Raw genomic sequence first — 16,587 nt, 5'->3', positions numbered from 1 at the left:
AAGAAAAGAGGAGGAAGACACAGCTATATGAGTGGAAATGTTAGGGGGCTGGAGCAATGAATGGCTCAGTGGCTAAGAGCTCTTGCACTTGCAGGGGACCCAAGTTGGACTCAGGACTCATATGGTGGCTCACAACCATCCCCCCAGGTCCAGGCAATCTGATGCCCTCTTCCAACCTCTGCAGGCATCAGGCATGATATGGTACACATGTATGTGCAGGCAAAACACTCTAACACAGAAAATAAATCTTTTAAAATGTTATAACGTAACCTGTTGTTTTGTATGTTAATTTTTAAAAAAAGGAAATTTGAGGCAGAAGGGACTTGAAGACTTGGGCCTGGGCTCCTCAGGTCTCCTCATCTGCATGGACCAACCCAGCTTTCAAAATGCTCCATTACCTTTCGATACCACCGAAAACATCATACAAATCTATGGTACTTAAATATGGTACATACTTAAATCTATGGCAGAAGCATCATACACATCGACTACATTACTCTGAGGGTCAACAGACTCGGAGTTTACAGCGTGTGCACCCTGAGTTGAAAACTTTGCATAATTTGCAATTTCGATTTGGAAAATGCAATGCAAGTGAGAATGGTGAGCCCATGAACTTTGCTCTTGAAGAGGACCAGTTCTTTCCAGAACCCACATGGTTGCTCACTGTCATCTGTAACTATAATTCCAGGGGATCTGCATGGTGTACATCCATACATGCAGGCAAAACACACATTAAATAAAACTAACACCACACACACACACACACACACACACACACACACCCTACTACAAACCAAGATTGGCAATAAATGCACTTAATAACTGAACCATCTCTCTAGCCCCATTTTTATTTTTTGTTTACTTGCTTTTTTTTACTATCCGAGACTGATAATAGCTATGCAACCCAGCTGGCCTCAAACTAACAGCAATCTTCCTGCCCTGGTCTCAAGAGTGTTTGGAGTACAGGCTTCCCGGGGAGGCTAGAGGGCCCAACCCTCTTTCAACGCCTTTACAAAATGGGAGCCATAAAGACTTTCTGCCCAGCCCCTTTTCTGTCACTATCAAAGAGTAAAAAAAAAAAAAAAAAAAAAAAAAAGTCCCACTTCACGATTCACTACCTCAAGATTCCCTCTCTGCTTTGCACACTCGTTCTTGTGGGTCCTGCCCTAGTGGACCAAAATCTAGACGCGGCTGCGTCCTGGAGCATCCAACTTCAGCGAGGGAGGAACGAATGGTATCTGCTCACCACGTGGTCTGCCCGGACTCCGAATCTCGCAGCACCAGGCGCTCAGGAGGACTCCGTTCTCGGTGCGCTTCCTGGTTCTGACTGCTTTGCCTCCGGCGTCAGACCTGAGTTCCCAGCGCTGTAAGCTGTAGGTAGCGTGGATCTCTGCCGAAGCAGCAACTATGGGGATCTTGGAGAAAATCTCGGAGATCGAGAAGGAGATCGCTCGGACGCAGAAGAACAAGGGTGAGGGCGGGATCGGAGGGGTCTCCCTTTCTACCCTCCTCGTTTTTCTTGTCTGTAAAATGAGGGAGCAGCTGGAGCTGCTTCGGAGGCCGGAGAATCGCCAGAAAAGTGCCCAGGCGTGCATGAGGCCGGAGTGGGCCCATGCCGCCGCGGTATGGTTTCAGGTTCTTGACAGTTCTGATCAGTGCTGGACTCGGTGATTGAGTAGGGAAATCTCAGCGCACACACTAAGCCCGTGACCCAGAAAGGCAATGCCGGGAATTTTGCCCTAGGCTTCTAGCTGCTGGGCCTTCCTGCTGAGAAGGGCAAGAAGACCTCTCACAAAACAGCTTGCCCCGGTAGACAGGCAGGCGGCCCCAACTTAGTGTCGAGGAAATAGGGACCAGACAGTTTGTCCAGCACGTACTTGCTATGAAACCTTGTAAAGTCATGTCATCTTTTGGAGACCCGATGTCCTCATCTGTAGATGGGGATAACTCCTGCTCTCTTGTAATTCACATGTGCAAACCCTTGCCTCAGAGTGAGCCCTTACTATTTAAAGTAAACCTTCCCAAATAGACAGCATTAAGGAAGCATCAATTCTGAACCTCAAACTGTAAGGGTTGGAGATCAGTGAAGAGAGGAGGTGGGATTGCCAGGCAGTGTTCTCGGGTGCTTTTCTGAGTCTTGCAGAAAAATGATAAAGGAGTTAGTGATGCTATCATTCCTATTTTGCTGATAATAAACTGATGCACAAGACTAAGTGACTTTTCTAGCCAGTAATGGCAGGGTGTAATTGATCTCATTGAGACTGAGGCAAGGATGAGGTCAGTTTGTTCAATTCTGTAATATATTGGGGAGCAGTAGATGGTCATAGAAGGGTGGAAGAAGGTGGGCAGGACAGGTGAGATCTCCATTCTCAGCCTCAGCCATATCCCCTTAATCCTGAGGGTTTTGTAGCCCCTGAAATAGAATTCCTTCTTAATAATGTGACCCATTTTCCCCCAGAATCTGAAAACAGTATGGTACTCCTAATACTCTAAAGGAGGAAGAAAAGGCAAGCCATTTATAGTGAAAAAATATGTCTTTCCCTTTGAGAATGCTGGGTGCTGTCAGGGTGCAGGAAGTCAGAACAAAGCACGGGATACCCATACCTCTGCTTCGGTGTCCAGAGAAGGACACTCTAATGCAAGAAGGTTGTGTGGCCTCCTGGATTCTCTCAGAAGTGCAGCTCAGCATGGTGAATTTGTGTGTGCCACAGTGTCCCCTTCCTGCACACAGTGGTGCATCCACGGAATTCTAGCACCACAGACAATGCCCTGTGTCCCTAGGTAAGCAGGGCAGGTCTGAGACCTTCAGACTTTACCGAGGTTGTCTCTGGACATCTTTGGGATGTGACCAGTCATGAAGGACCCAGGAATTTCCTGGCTGTTCAGAATTGGCTCATATGCTGTAGGGCAGCTGCCAGTAAAGACTAAAGCATCAAAGTGAGCAGAAAACAGCGTCGTTATCTCTTTTTTGCCCCAGGTACTGTTAGTGCTGCCCACCCGTGATCTTCACCCACTGTCATGAGTGCTCAGGTCCCAGTGAGGATTAAGGTGCAAAGGGGGCCTTTGAAGCAGAGGGTGGCTTGTCTGGTCTTCAGGTGACTGCTGTCTGGATCTTGATGTTCTCAGTTAGCACGTGGCCCCATGTGGGTCCACATCCAACCCATCAGGTGATGACCCTGACTCTTACTTCTGTCCTGCTTTACATCCTCCAGCCACCGAGTACCACCTGGGCCTGCTGAAAGCAAAACTGGCCAAGTATCGGGCCCAGCTCCTGGAACCATCCAAATCAGCCTCATCTAAAGGAGAGGGCTTTGATGTCATGAAGTCAGGTGACGCCCGCGTGGCACTGATTGGCTTTCCCTCTGTGGGTAAGGTCAGTGATGGTCCACATGGACCTTGGGGAGAACAGTAGAGGTCACCCACCTGCATGGCCATCCTCCCCTCCCCTCACTGTCACCCTGACTCAGAGGCCTCTCTTGCTTCTTAGCAACTCAGCCAATGACATAAATGACAGTGATGGAGTCACTGTGGGGTTTTCTAGAAAGTTCCTTCTGGAAAGTGACTTAGTTTAATGTAGTGTCCATATTGACTTACATTTTATGTGGGAGTAAGAGGAAATAAGCACCATTGCTAGGGTAAAATAAGGTTTTAATACATTTTAAGATTTATTGGAGGTGGGGGAGGGCACGTGCCTCCTTGGAGGTCAGGAGACAGGGTCCTTAGAGTAGAACTTGGATTGTTAGGCTTGGTGGCAGGTACTTTTTAATCTTTTGCGCTGTTTCACCAGCCAATATGTTTTTAATACTAGAATGATCTTGGACTTTTTGTTACAGAGTCCATACAGCAGGTTTCTTTATTGGTAACATTGTTACATAAGGACAGCACCCTTGTTACAACTCTTGTATCGATGTCAAGCTGCTGTCATTGCTTGCAGACTTTGATTCAGAGCTGCTGATTTCTCCCTACCAACCTGGATTCCCGCATCTCATTCACTTGTCATGTCTCCCTAACTCTAGGCAGCTTCAGCATGCTTTGATTTTGACTCTTTGTTTCCATGTTGTTTTGAGACAGGGTCTTACTATGTAGCTCTGCCTGACCTGAAACTAGCTCTTGTAGACCACACTGGCCTCCAACTCACAGAGATCCGCTTGCCTTTGCTGCCTGAGTGCTGGAATTAAAGTTGTGCCCACTGTATCTGGTCCTGATTTTTAGTTTTATCTTACACATGTTGATGTGTGCATTGGTACATGTACATGAGGGTGTTTGTGCACATATGTATGTGTGTACCTGTGGAGGTTAGGACAACATCAGGTGTCATTTCTTGGGTTTTCCACCATGTTTTTTAAGACAGGACCTTTCACTAGTCTGGACCTAGTCAGGTAGGCTAGGCTTCCTGACCCAACCTCAGGGAATCCCCCACCTCCATCCCCTACCCAACCCCGAGTGCCGAGATTATAGGACCACACCTGGCTTCTTTACATGGGTGCTGGGGATCATATTTAGGTTTGCCTCGCTATACTGATTCAGCTAATTCCCTGGTCCTTGTCCTTTTTTGTTTTTAAATCCCCTTCAGTGCTGGAGATAGCAGCCACCTGCCATAGCCCCAGCCCAATTTGATGCTCTTGACATTTGGGTGAAGTGCTGCTTAGGTGTTTTGCATGAAGTCCTAGCTTTGGACTGTTCGCCTGCTTCAGCATGCTCCCATAGTTGTGTTCCTCCAGCCCTGACTGGCTCCAGGGCCTGTCTGCTCTGATCTACTTCCCGCCCTAGCCTAGGAGCTGCCATTTCTCCAAGGATGCCTTCTTCCTTTTTTGGGAGAATCGTTGCAGAAACCAAGACCAAGGTGCTGACTTACTTTTTACAGGACTACTGGTATACAGATGATAGAGCAGAGCAAAGATGGATGCAGGAGGCTGCTCAGAAGCAGACCTGCAAGCACAGTCCGGGTCTGCACCAGGGGCTGGGGCAGCTCCTGAAACCATCACAAAGCAGTCCACCAAAGAGGGGGCTAAGCAACAGCCACTGTTCCCTGCAGTGCTTGCTATGGCGTGATTTGTTTTGTTTTCCCCCTCTGTAATTAGTGTGTTTATGAAAGAAAGCCATGTCTCTAGTGAGTCCTGTGGCAGATACCACCTGCCTTGCAGGGTGACCCATCAGATCTAGGACCAGGAATGTACCCAAAGTTAGCCTCTGGCGTCATTGTTGGATATGGTGGCAGCCACTGCTGTCAGAACCAGCTTCTCTCTCCACGTGAAACTCCCATCACACCGCCAGAGCAGCAGCAAGTTATAAATTCTGGCTTCAGTAGGGCAGCAGGGCCAGAGAAAGGCTACTGGTACAGGAGGGGAAATCTTAGGAACCGGGTCCCTCACCTAAGACAGGCGTGAGGCTTCCAAAGAGTGGACTCCCGTGCCAATCCACGTCTGTAGTCTAGAGACCACTCCTCCTTTGAGCAGGCTCTCTGCACTCAGGTCCCCAGCCTAAGGTCAAGGCCGCTTTCTCTGTCTGTCCGGGCAGCCCCTCGCCCCACAGGAACTTGCCTAGGAGTCTGAGTTAAAACTCATTAGGGCAGTAGCCTTCTTTCTCTCCTAGTCCACCTTCTTGAGTCTGATGACCTCTACAGCCAGCGAAGCTGCATCTTACGAGTTCACCACCCTGACATGCATCCCTGGAGTCATCGAAGTAAGTGGAGTGTGCTGGGTCCTACCCAAAAGAGGTGTGCTTGTGTTTATACTTGTGACGTGCTCACTGTGTGAGCATCTGAGGGAGCTGCCCCATGTGGGGACGCCCCGCAGTGCTGGTCCTTCTTGGGAACTGAGAAGTGCCCAGCTGGCCTAGAGCTCCACCTTGTCCCAGTAGATCTGGCCCGTCTATGGCAGCTCTGTCTGGTGCCCCTCTGTTCTCTGCCCCTACACATCCGGCTCGGATCCCTGCTTGGTTCTTTACACCCCTGTAAAGTTTCAGGCTTCGGGCCGTGCTTGCCTGGGTAGCAGGTGTTGGAGCCTGTGGCTCCACATGATTTATTGATTACTCAGCAGTGTGCTCAGTGTCCCTTCCAGGCAGCTGCAGCTCTTAGGTGATAGTCTATGCCAGGCTGAGGTGATGAGGCCCAAACTTGGCCACAGTTGGTACCAGCGTGGGCCCATTGTAGGTGCCTAAGCCCAGGCAGGCTCCTGACCACAGTGGCCCAGCCCTGCCTCACCCTTCTCTTCTGCTTCCTAGTACAAAGGCGCCAACATCCAGCTCTTGGACCTTCCTGGAATCATTGAAGGAGCAGCACAAGGTGGGAGCAGAGCAGGCGGGTGGGGAGCGGGTTGGAGCGCTGTCACTGAGTGTTGAAATGGAAGGGGAGTCGTGGAGATCACATTTGGACCTCTAGTCCTGGTACCCTTACTTTCCAGACAGGACAGACTGCAGTTCAGATGCTGGTGCCATATTCACTTTATGGTCTTGGTCCAGTGGTTGATGTATGTAAGCCACGCCATAGTCTCCTAATCTTTAAAATGGGCATAGTGGTACCGAATTCATAGCTATGTGAAGGAGCAAATGCAGTAGTGTTCATGAAGCCTGGCTGGGCCTACTGCAGGAAGGGAAGAAAGGTCATTCCACTTAAGGTGGTGACTTCTAGAACCAGTCTTAGCTGGGCTAAGGTGGTACACACCTGTTTTCCTAGCACTCAGGAGGCTGAAGCAGAAAGATCATGAGTTCAAGACCAGCCTAGGCTATGTAAGTGAACCCTGTCTCAAAGAACATAAATAAATAAAGCCAGTCTCCATGAATTAACAGCTCATAGATTCTCCCCCAAGTGCCAGGAAAATCATAGCACAGGGTGGACTGTAACAGAAACGAAGAGGGTCTTTGAGGAACTGGAGTCTAAGGTATTTCAGGCTGCACAGTCACATTGCCCCACCTTTGGCCTGTGCCTTACTGAGGCGCATCCTTCCCTCTACCTGTCCAGGGCGAGGCCGTGGCCGGCAGGTGATTGCTGTAGCACGCACAGCCGATGTTGTCGTCATGATGCTGGATGCCACCAAGGGAGATGTGCAAAGGTCTGTGCAGCAGGGCAGGGGAACCCACAGGGTCAGTGATGGTCCCATGTGTCTCTGGCTCAGGGGATCTGTATCTAACCTAGTACCATCAGGCCTAGGTGTCCTCTCCTCTAGGTAGTGTCCAGCTAGGATTGGAGATCTTAGGCTCGGGTCAAGGGACACAGCCTAACCTTGGTTATTGCCCACCCTACTGTCAGAGGCACACCAGCCTGCCCTAGCAGTAGGCCCCTGAGAGCTCCTCACCCTCCTCCATGCTCCCACGAAGACATGGTCTAGCCTCCGCTTTAGAAGCTCCACAATAACTTTGGGCTGTTGGGTTGCTAGGGAAGGGGCTAGGGGAGGGAACTTGCTTCATTCAATGCAGGCAGTGCTGCCTGGGCCGTGGGGAAGCTATGTGGCTTTCTTGGGAACAGTCTTTGAAGGCTCAGACTTTGCCTAGGTCCCTGCTGGAGAAGGAGCTGGAGTCTGTGGGTATTCGCCTGAACAAGCACAAGCCCAACATCTACTTCAAGGTATGCCCACACTACCCAGGGCCCCCAGCAAGGGAGGAACGGCTGGTGCTGCTACCCCTTCATTAGTGGCTTTCCCTGCCTCTCTCTTGTTTAGCCCAAGAAAGGTGGCGGCATCTCCTTTAACTCCACGGTCACACTGACACAGTGCTCGGAGAAGCTGGTGCAGCTCATCCTGCATGAGTACAGTATCCTTGGCAGTGGTTTCCTGGCTCTTTGTGGATGTCCAGATGGCCAGGTGGCATCCAGAAGAAAGACAAGACGTTCTGGGAAACTGTCCTGAGAAGGGTTCTCTGGGTTGGAGAAGAAGCAGGAGCTCTGTATGCACCTGTTAGCGGGTGCTAGAGCATGGGCCAGGGTTCCTGAGGGGAGAGATACCAGTGAGTCAGACCGAGCCGGGGCCGGATGGCACCACCATCTTCCCATTGTGCTCCCAGGTGCTCCAGGACAGTAGCCTGGGCTTGAGGAGCAATTCCACTGCCTGACAGCCAAAACTGAAATCATCTTTTAATTTGTGTTTCATATTTTGTGGTTTAGAGAATAGAAATGAGAGCTGTGAACAAAAGCAGATTGTGACCAAGTCTCTATGGCCACTACATTTTATTGCTTGGTTCCTCACTAAAAGATACATGGGGACACCAATACACAGCTTGTCCTTAATCTGAGCTACTCAGAGATCTTCAACGCTGAAGTACTCTTCCGAGAAGACTGCTCTCCGGATGAATTCATTGATGTGATCGTGGGCAACCGGGTGTATATGCCCTGCCTATATGTAAGTGGTGTGGTGGCCCAGGCTGCCTGTGAGGAAGGGGCACCCTGGCCCAGGCCACGTGACTTTTCCTCTGAGTGCATCTCTTACACTGCAATGACCTAGGTAGCTACTGCCCACTATTCCCACCCACCTCAGTAGTCTGCTGAGAGGAACTGAGAGCTAGGGTTCTCCCCAGCCCACCTCCCCTGCCTCAGTGACTGCTGGAGTCTTAGAGGCATGAAGAGCTTGGAACCAGGGTTCCAGCTCACCTAGCCCTTCCTTTTAGGGGGTCTCCTCTAGCCAGAGACATTAAGGGGAGTAGGCCCATGGGCAGGTGTAACATTTGAGGCCATGTCCCTAGCCTGACTCCAACTATCCAATCTCAGGTGTACAACAAAATCGACCAGATCTCCATGGAAGAAGTAGATCGTCTAGCCCGAAAGCCCAACAGTGTAGTTATCAGGTAAGAATGTGGCTTCCTGCCCCTCTGCTCTCCTTGCTGAGTGTTGGTTGCTTGTTTGTTATCTTGAAACAGTCTCTCTGCATAGCCTTGGCTGTCCTGGGGCTCTCTGTGTAGACCAGGCTGGCCTTAGACTCTCAGAAATCTTCCTGCCTCTGCCTCCCTAGTACAGGGACTACAGGCATGTGCCACCTTCTTTGTGAGAGTTCTCACCACTGGAGATAGGCCTGCTGGCCACCTCAGCTTGGAAGAGAACTAGACCTCTAGCTCGTGTGAGTTCACATAACCTAGCATCTCCTCCCAAAGGAGAATTTGAAGCCTAGGGGTTGCAGGAAGGGTGACTGGCTAGCAGTCACTGGCTCACTTCCCAGTGCCACCCTGCTGGGGACTCCTTCTTATGGGGTTTACACTAAGTCCTCTGCTTCTTTGCCTTCCTCGATCAAACCAAGTGTTCTGACGAGTATGTGACAGCTGAGGATTGCCTCCTAGACCCTGCAGCTACTGCAAAGGGCAGCATCCCTCCTCTGCCTCCCAGACACTTTGAGTGCCTAGGACATACTCATCCTTGGTGTGGGAGATGGACGCCTCCCTCTGCTTGTACTTAGTGCAGCACTCAGGGCCACCTGGGTCTGGTTGTCCCAAAACCTGGATTCTCCCTTCTGTATTCTGAAATACCTGTGGGTAGCCCTGGGCCTTAAGCAGCCTATCTGTCCTCTTTAAGGAAAAGTGAGCATGTCCACAGTCCCAATACAACAGGCCTCTATCCCTACAACAGATTCCATAGATTCCCTATAACACACAACCAGGCTGAGCCACAGGGGGATGCTAAGTTCCATTAGTCATGATGCTGGGTAACCAGAGGCACAGCCGCCATCATGATACGCTGCTTGTGTCTAGCGATGATGGTAGGGCCACACTGGCCTTGGTAGTACTCTCCAACAGTAGAGACTGTGGCCTCTGAGCCTCAGGCCCTGCCTGCCTGACACTGCCTTCCCTGCAGCTGTGGCATGAAGCTGAACCTGGACTACCTGCTGGAAATGCTTTGGGAGTACCTGGCTCTCACCTGCATTTACACCAAGAAGAGAGGGCGTAAGTTGAGAACGACAGCTCAGAGATGGCTAAGCCTCCCCCAGCTTTCCCAGGGCTGACAGCCTGCTGTGCCACCCAGAGGTCCTCGTGCCAGTTTGTTAGAGCAGAGGAGCTTGGCCTAGGCCCATGTGGCAGAGATGCTAACTGTGGGTTAGCTGGTCCGGAAGCTGCATCAGGTCCCTACCGGCCACAGCATTCTTGTTCTCTTGCTTTCCCTCCACAGCAGCAGGCCCTTTATTAGGCCCCTTACTCTGTCTTCATCCCTTGTACACACGTGCTCATATAGCCCAGGTTACCTTGAGCAGTTTGTGGTACCCCTGCCCTTGTAAGCTGGGAAGAGCTATAGCTTCCCACCTAGGCTTCAGCATCCACCCACTCCCTGCCCATTCACCCACTCCGCCTATCCAGTGACTCCTCTCTGGGTTCTGATGAGTGACAGAGTGGCATAGCACAAGCTTCCATGCTGAGGGTATGCCAGATAGCAAACAGCAAGGCTAGGAGGTCTCTGTAGCCGGTGCCCCATTGGAAAGGAAGCCCAATCCAGCACAAGCAAAGACTGCTTGACATGCCTCCATCTCCCTACAGAGAGACCAGACTTCACAGATGCCATCATTCTCCGGAAAGGGGCCTCTGTTGAACACGTGGTAAGTTGAGGCCTGCCTGAATGGACAGAATAATGAGCTCTCTGAGCTGTTTGTTCCAGCCAGGGTAGGGGGAGATGAGGTAAGGCAGGCTAGCCTTGCCTTACCTGGTTATTGAACACTGAGCTAGGTTCTCCATCCAATGCTGCAGGGTGTTTTGGTTGTCAGTGGAGAGCTGTCACCCTTTACCCATGCTGTTATATTCCAGTTTCTCCGGTGCATATGGAGCTAAGCCTGGGAAAGGCCCTTCAACCAGTTTCTTCCTCCCATTTGGTAGCAGAGCCATTGTTCAGAGTTGCCACCTCCTGTGACCGCCGTATGTCCCCAAGGGCTCCTGGGGCCTAGCTACTCTGCCTTGTTCCCCAACTGCCAGAGCCCAGGGTAACTGACTGCTCCCTATCCTAGCATGTACTCATTGAACATTAGCACCGAAGATGGTAGCCATGAGCTTAGTAGATGTCAGACTCCTGGCCCCAGAGCTCAGCAGCTGGGTGTGGGTCATGGGCTGTGGAATGCTCACCTGTAGTTCAGGAAGAAGTTTGGAGGGCATGAACTGAGATGCCCTGGAGTCTGAACACAGACTTGAAGGAACATCCTAGGCGGGGAATTCTGGGTTTAGATGCCTTACCCCATTGGAATTGCTGCCTGACACACCCACCCTACATAGCTTCAGCCACACAGTCATGTTCCTGAGTTCTTTTCTTAGGTTTTGTTTCCCTCCAGCCCTGTTATTTCTCAGGACCTGGTCTCTGAAGGCAGGGAAGCAGCTATTCCTGCATTCCCTTAGAAAGACAGTGATAGGCAGGCCAGTGTTCAGTCTCATACAGTGTTCCGACTGGCAAGTCTAACCGGAGCCGACAGGGTCCTTGTGTCACTTAGACACGCCGTCAGGCTAGTCACCTCTTCTGGGCCCACAGTCACAGGCTAAGGAGAGTTGAGAGCATTTACTTCAGTCTCTTCTAAGCTGTGGCTGTAGTGCCCCCTGCTGTGAGGGTAGTTGCTCTAGACACAGGTGCTGGCCCTTCTGGAAGAGCATGCTCTGCTTTGGATCCAGCTGGTTGTCTAAAGTGATCAGATGTCACCATATATGGGAGGAAGAACAGGCCAGCAAGAGAAGGGTGTGGTGTGTTTCAGGAAACACAACATAAAGGGCCAGAGGCAGGAGCAAAGGTGAGGAGAAAAGGCCAGTAGGTGGGAGAGAACTTTGACCCTTGCTCAGAGCCTGGACTTTGTCCTAGAGAAATCTTCACTGTGAGAAAGAAGCCTGCCCCTACCCTGAGGCATGGATTACAGCCTGGGTGCTGGCTGAGACCAGAAGAGCCAGCCAAACCTGCAGGCACTCCCAACTCTTCATCCAGTGCCTCAGTCCCTCTTCTGGGGAATGGCAGACCCCTAGGGCCTTTGTGATACACCTGCCCTGGCCCTGCGGGTGCGCACTGGTGGCCTTGTGTATGAGAGGCTAGGAGCCCTGGAGCAGAAGACTGAGGAATGCCCTTTCCTTCTCTGCTACATTTGCTTTTGGGGGAGGAGGGAGAATTGAGACAGGGTTTCTCTGGTTTCTCTGTATAGCCCTGGCTGTCCTGGAACTCACTCTGTAGACCAGGCTGGCCTCAAACTCAGAGGCCCTCCTGCCTCTGCCTCCTGAGTGCTGGGATTAAAGCCTTGGCTATGCATTTTCTTAAAGGATTACAGGAAAGTGCCCCTCTTGTGAAAAAGGCCTCTGGTGAACCTCTGGTAAACAGGCCTGCTGCACGTGTCCTTTCTGTCAGACACAGCATAGCAGTGCCATGACAAACACAGAGGGGAGCACTGGCTGTCAGGGTTTTCTGTCATATGAGGAGAGATGGGGCTGTGCTTTCAGACTGCTGGTGACTTTTTTTTTTTTTTTTTATGATGAGCAGAACAAACTGAGCTTTAAAAACACATTTGTAGGCCGGAGCTGACCTCTAGGCCACATTGTTCATCTCTGTCCTTGAGATAGGGAGATAGGAATTGGTTGTTTGTCTGTTACTAACAGTCACCCTCAGTCAGTTGACTTACCATATCTGTTCAGGAAATGTTCTTGAGGCTGGCCTGTAAGTCGTCTGCGCACGCGGGATGTGGGGGTGACACTGCATAGTCCACTCACAGCCATCTCCACTGTGCTCCACCGTTGCCTCGCCATGGCAACCAGGGGTCCATAATTGGGGCCCTTGCCAGCTGCCCCTCAGGGTCTTCCTGTGGCCTTCATCCCACCCAGGAGCACTGAGGGATTAGGCTGGGCTCAGGAGAGGAACGGATGTGGAATACAAGATGCTGTAGGCCACAGCTGGAGTCAGGAGGCTTGAAAGCTAGTGACCAAGCAGTTAGGACGCAAAGGCTCGGTGGGTGTTCTGAAAGCCTTTTCTAAGGGAGCATTTGTCTAGTTGTTCAGGAAAGACAGACAGAGGGCTACTACCTGCAGAAATGTTCCTGAGTGCCATTTCAAACCCACTTAGAGCTGGGCATGGGTGGTGGGGGTGGAGCAAGGGCTCGTGCATGTGGGGTCTGTGGTCTGCCTTTACTCATGGCCTGGGCTGTCAAAGCACCACAAGCCTCAGCTTTTATGTACAGCCAAGCTCTGGCCCAGTTGCAGGGCCTCATCTCCCTGACTTTTCTGTCCCCTAGTGCCACCGCATCCATCGGTCATTGGCCAGCCAGTTCAAGTATGCCTTGGTGTGGGTGAGTCTGGGCAGGAGCTGGGTGGGAAGGTAGACCCAACAGCCCCAGGGTTAGGCTCAACACAGCATCCTTATCAACCTCCCTGCCCTTCTGCATGGGGACCCTCATGTCTGACTGTCCTACGCCATGAATGACCTGAGTTGGATGTAGGTCTCTCCACCTCCAAGACTACGTGGGATACTTCACTGTTCAGACCCATAGAGTCTGAGCTGCAGGAGCCTCTACTTTCTCTGGCTTTCACCTCCTCCCCCCGACACCCTGCTGTCTTCCTGCTTCTTTGGCCATCCCGAGACTGACATGTGCCCTCTGCACACTTCTATCAGGGTACCAGCACCAAGTACAGCCCGCAGCGGGTAGGCCTGACTCACACCATGGAGCATGAGGACGTCATCCAGATTGTGAAGAAGTAGTCACCCCACCAGCCTGCCGGCATGGCTCCTGGGGACTCAGAGCCCCTGGGACTCCCCAGGATGGGACTCTTGAGTCAGCTGTTTCATAAGCTTCTTCAGTAAGCAGTATTGGACAGGCGAGGCTGGGGACCAGGGCTTTGCTGAGGACATTTTCTATAAGCCTGTTCTTGTGCTAAGCTTCCTAGGAAGCCTACAGCCTGTGTCCATGTCCTGTGCCCGTCTGGGCACTCAGGAGCTAGTTACCCACATCCTCCCAGCCAGACCTCAAGCGGACCCAGGCTCAGGGTAGGCCCTCCTGGGTCCCTGGGGCTGAAACTTGTGACAGCAACTCTAGCACTTAGCGGGCTCAGACTGAAACCTCCCACAGGTCCTCCCTTGTGGAAGCCAGGGCCCAGCCAAAGTGTCCTAAAGTGCCTCCCCCTGGGAACCCTTCCAGAGCAGCCCTGCCTGCCTGGGTGGGACCTGTGAGTCTGGCTCTGTTTCCTTCTGAGCTCCTATCTCTGCCCTCCTTTCTGAAATAAAAGAATGGGACGTGATTCCTGCCCAGACCAGGGCAACTTGTATTCCTGTCATTCGTCCCAGTGGGGGTGGGGCAGCAGTGAACCTGACCATGAGTGGAAAGTGGGTGTAGTTTGGGTCTGTAAGGGACTGACCTGGGCTTGGGAGACCAGGAGAAGGTAGACTCTCCCCAGCCCAGGAATACTGCCCAGAGACTGCAGGTGTTCCCCTGGCTCCTCTAGAGGCCATTGCTCAGCCGTCAGAATAGATAGTATCCTTAGGATGCTCTTGAGACTGTTGGAATAGCAAAAAGGCTTCTCCGACTGTGGGGTGGCTGATACGCCAGGATGGAGAGTCCACTGGTGCTGGCTAGGTCCTGTGCCTCTTTGTGGATGGTGTACAGTGCTCTTGGCTGCCTGAGAAGTGGGGCTTTAGGGTGCACTGCAGAATTTCTGTGCAGTGTCCAGGAAGCTTGACGGCTGGAGCCAGACTAGTGTGTAGAGCCGGCCTACAGCCCAGCCTGCTGCTCTCCAGGCTGTTTCTTGCTCCCATGTCAGCTGCTCATGCTTTCCAGAGACAAAACAGGAATAATAGACGTCATTAAATATACATTGGGCCCCAGGCAGTCAGTGTGGCAGCCTGAGCCTCTATCCAGCTCTGTGGAGGCAGACATAGGACCCCCAATAAACAGCATGCAGGTTGGGAGCCAACCACTGGACCCAGGTAAGGGACTCTGGGCCCTTGGGGTTCTGCCACTGGCCCCTGACATTGTAGAGAAGGGGTGGCAGAAGGGCTGCCTTGGCCTTGACTCGCTGGGTACCCTTCTGAGCTTCACTGTCTTCGGTGAGATGGGCATGGTGCCCGTGTGACTCCTTGGCAACAGCAGCACACCAGGACAGGTAAAGATGTGGCTATTTGCTCTGGCTCCTTCCCCTAAGGGTTCAAGGGAAGGAATCCATCAGGGAAGACGTGTTCCCTACTCAACTGTGGTAAAGCTTCAGTCATGGAGAAGATGCTCAGGCCATGAGCTCGCTGGGCAGCAGCCAAGTCCAGGCCTGCTCTGTTCTTCCAGGGTGGGTGGGAAAGGTAGGAAGCTGGGTTGGGGACAGTTCTGACTTGATTCTGGCTTGATTCCTGGACCAGCTATATGTTTATATGTCAGGAGTTCCCATCTGCTCTGTCCTGGGCTGGGTGGCTCTAGCCATTCTGGAAGCGAAATACCCACCTATGTACACCTAGAATAGGGTGACATGACAGCCTTTTGAATGGGACCCCTCACCCCAACGTGTCCCCAAGGTTACTGACCTATGTCACCAGGGAATGTCGACTACCCTGATCCCTTCCTCTAGCTGTCATTTGGCCATCCTTCAACAGAAAGCCGGCTCATCGGGTCTCCTAGGGAATGATGTATCCCCTCACTGCCCTGGTGCCTCCCTCCTTGTCTCTCTTGCTTTGCAGTCCCAATGGAAATACCTCTCTGATACCCCGCATCCTCCTGCACCCCCCTCCAGGGTAGAGGAGCCTGTGGTCAGGGCTCACAAATGATGGGGTGGGGGTGGGTGGATGGATAGATAGATAGATAGATAGATAGATAGATAGATAGATAGATAGATAGATAGATAGATAGATATAGATCCTGGATCTACACAGTCGATTAGCTTGCGTCTTAGCTAGGGTTACTATGACAAAATGCCACTGAGAAAGTTCTCTCAAAATCCTAGAGACCCAAGACCCAGGTCAGAGTAAGTGGGGCTGCTTTGCTCGGGCCTCTCCTAGCTTCCAAGGGCTCCTGTTTGCTGCACTCCCAACTGTCCTTTACCCTGTGTCCCTTCACCCAGAAGGTTAAGTGCCCAAGCTATGTTCCCTTTTGTCCACCTCCCTTCTGTGACTTTCTCAGGCACAGTTCCCTCACCCAGCAGTGCCTCCACCAAGTAGCTCCTGGTGCCATATGTTGTGAAAGGAATTCAATCCCTGCTTTCTTGATCTCCCCAGGCTCCACACAGCTGGCTGCAACCTCTATCTCCTCTCCTGTCTTTCCTCCCTCATTGTTCTCAGGGAATCAGGTATGCAATCTCACAAATGAAAATATTTTAAAGCAGGCCAGGAGGTGGCGGCATGCGCCTTTAATCCCAGCACATTGGCAGATCTCTGAGTTCAAGGTCAGCCTGATCTACAGAGCAAATTCCAGGACAGCCAGGGCTACACTGAGAAACCCTGTCTCAAAAAGAAAAAAGACTTGGGAGCAAGTTGAGGATCATTTGACTAGAGTTTGAGAGCATGCAGCTGGGACCCTGCAAGTGCTGGGAGGGAAAATAAAGTCACCGTTTGAGTTACAAGTAAAGCAGGTGTGCTGTGCGGCAAGTCTGCAAACAGCTGCATGAATGGATGGTCGAGCAGGCTTAGGAGTTTGGCTGGTACCCAAAGAAAAAGCTACTGTGTGCATCTGCGTGTACACACAGTATTTTTGCATTTGCTTGCAC

At 51.7% G+C, this 16,587-nt stretch overlaps 1 protein-coding gene across 1 annotated transcript; it reads left to right on the top strand.

The window, feature by feature from the left end:
• Window positions 1–1,325: 1,325 nt before the first annotated feature.
• On the top strand, window positions 1,326–14,145 carry Drg2 (developmentally regulated GTP binding protein 2). Its single transcript, XM_038328685.2, has 13 exons — window positions 1,326–1,471; window positions 3,213–3,373; window positions 5,593–5,682; window positions 6,223–6,283; window positions 6,959–7,049; window positions 7,489–7,561; window positions 7,656–7,746; window positions 8,233–8,330; window positions 8,696–8,772; window positions 9,770–9,858; window positions 10,444–10,502; window positions 13,146–13,199; window positions 13,523–14,145. Exons 1-13 carry the CDS (start codon window positions 1,408–1,410, stop codon window positions 13,607–13,609), a joined length of 1,095 nt encoding a protein of 364 aa, XP_038184613.1. The 5' UTR covers window positions 1,326–1,407; the 3' UTR covers window positions 13,610–14,145.
• The last annotated feature ends 2,442 nt before the right edge of the window (window positions 14,146–16,587 follow it).

This window comes from Arvicola amphibius, chromosome 4, assembly GCF_903992535.2.
Source record: "Arvicola amphibius chromosome 4, mArvAmp1.2, whole genome shotgun sequence".
NCBI classification, from domain to species: domain Eukaryota; kingdom Metazoa; phylum Chordata; class Mammalia; order Rodentia; family Cricetidae; genus Arvicola; species Arvicola amphibius.
This window is presented reverse-complemented; position numbering and strand designations above follow the sequence as displayed.

Coding starts and splice junctions, on each gene's coding strand:
- Drg2 (XM_038328685.2), top strand. CDS start 1,408: ATGGGGATCTTGGAGAAAATCTCGGAGATCGAGAAGGAGATCGCTCGG. Junction 7,050..7,488: donor ACCAAGGGAGATGTGCAAAG/GTCTGTGCAGCA, acceptor GACTTTGCCTAG/GTCCCTGCTGGAGAAGGAGC. Junction 7,747..8,232: donor GCTCATCCTGCATGAGTACA/GTATCCTTGGCA, acceptor TGAGCTACTCAG/AGATCTTCAACGCTGAAGTA.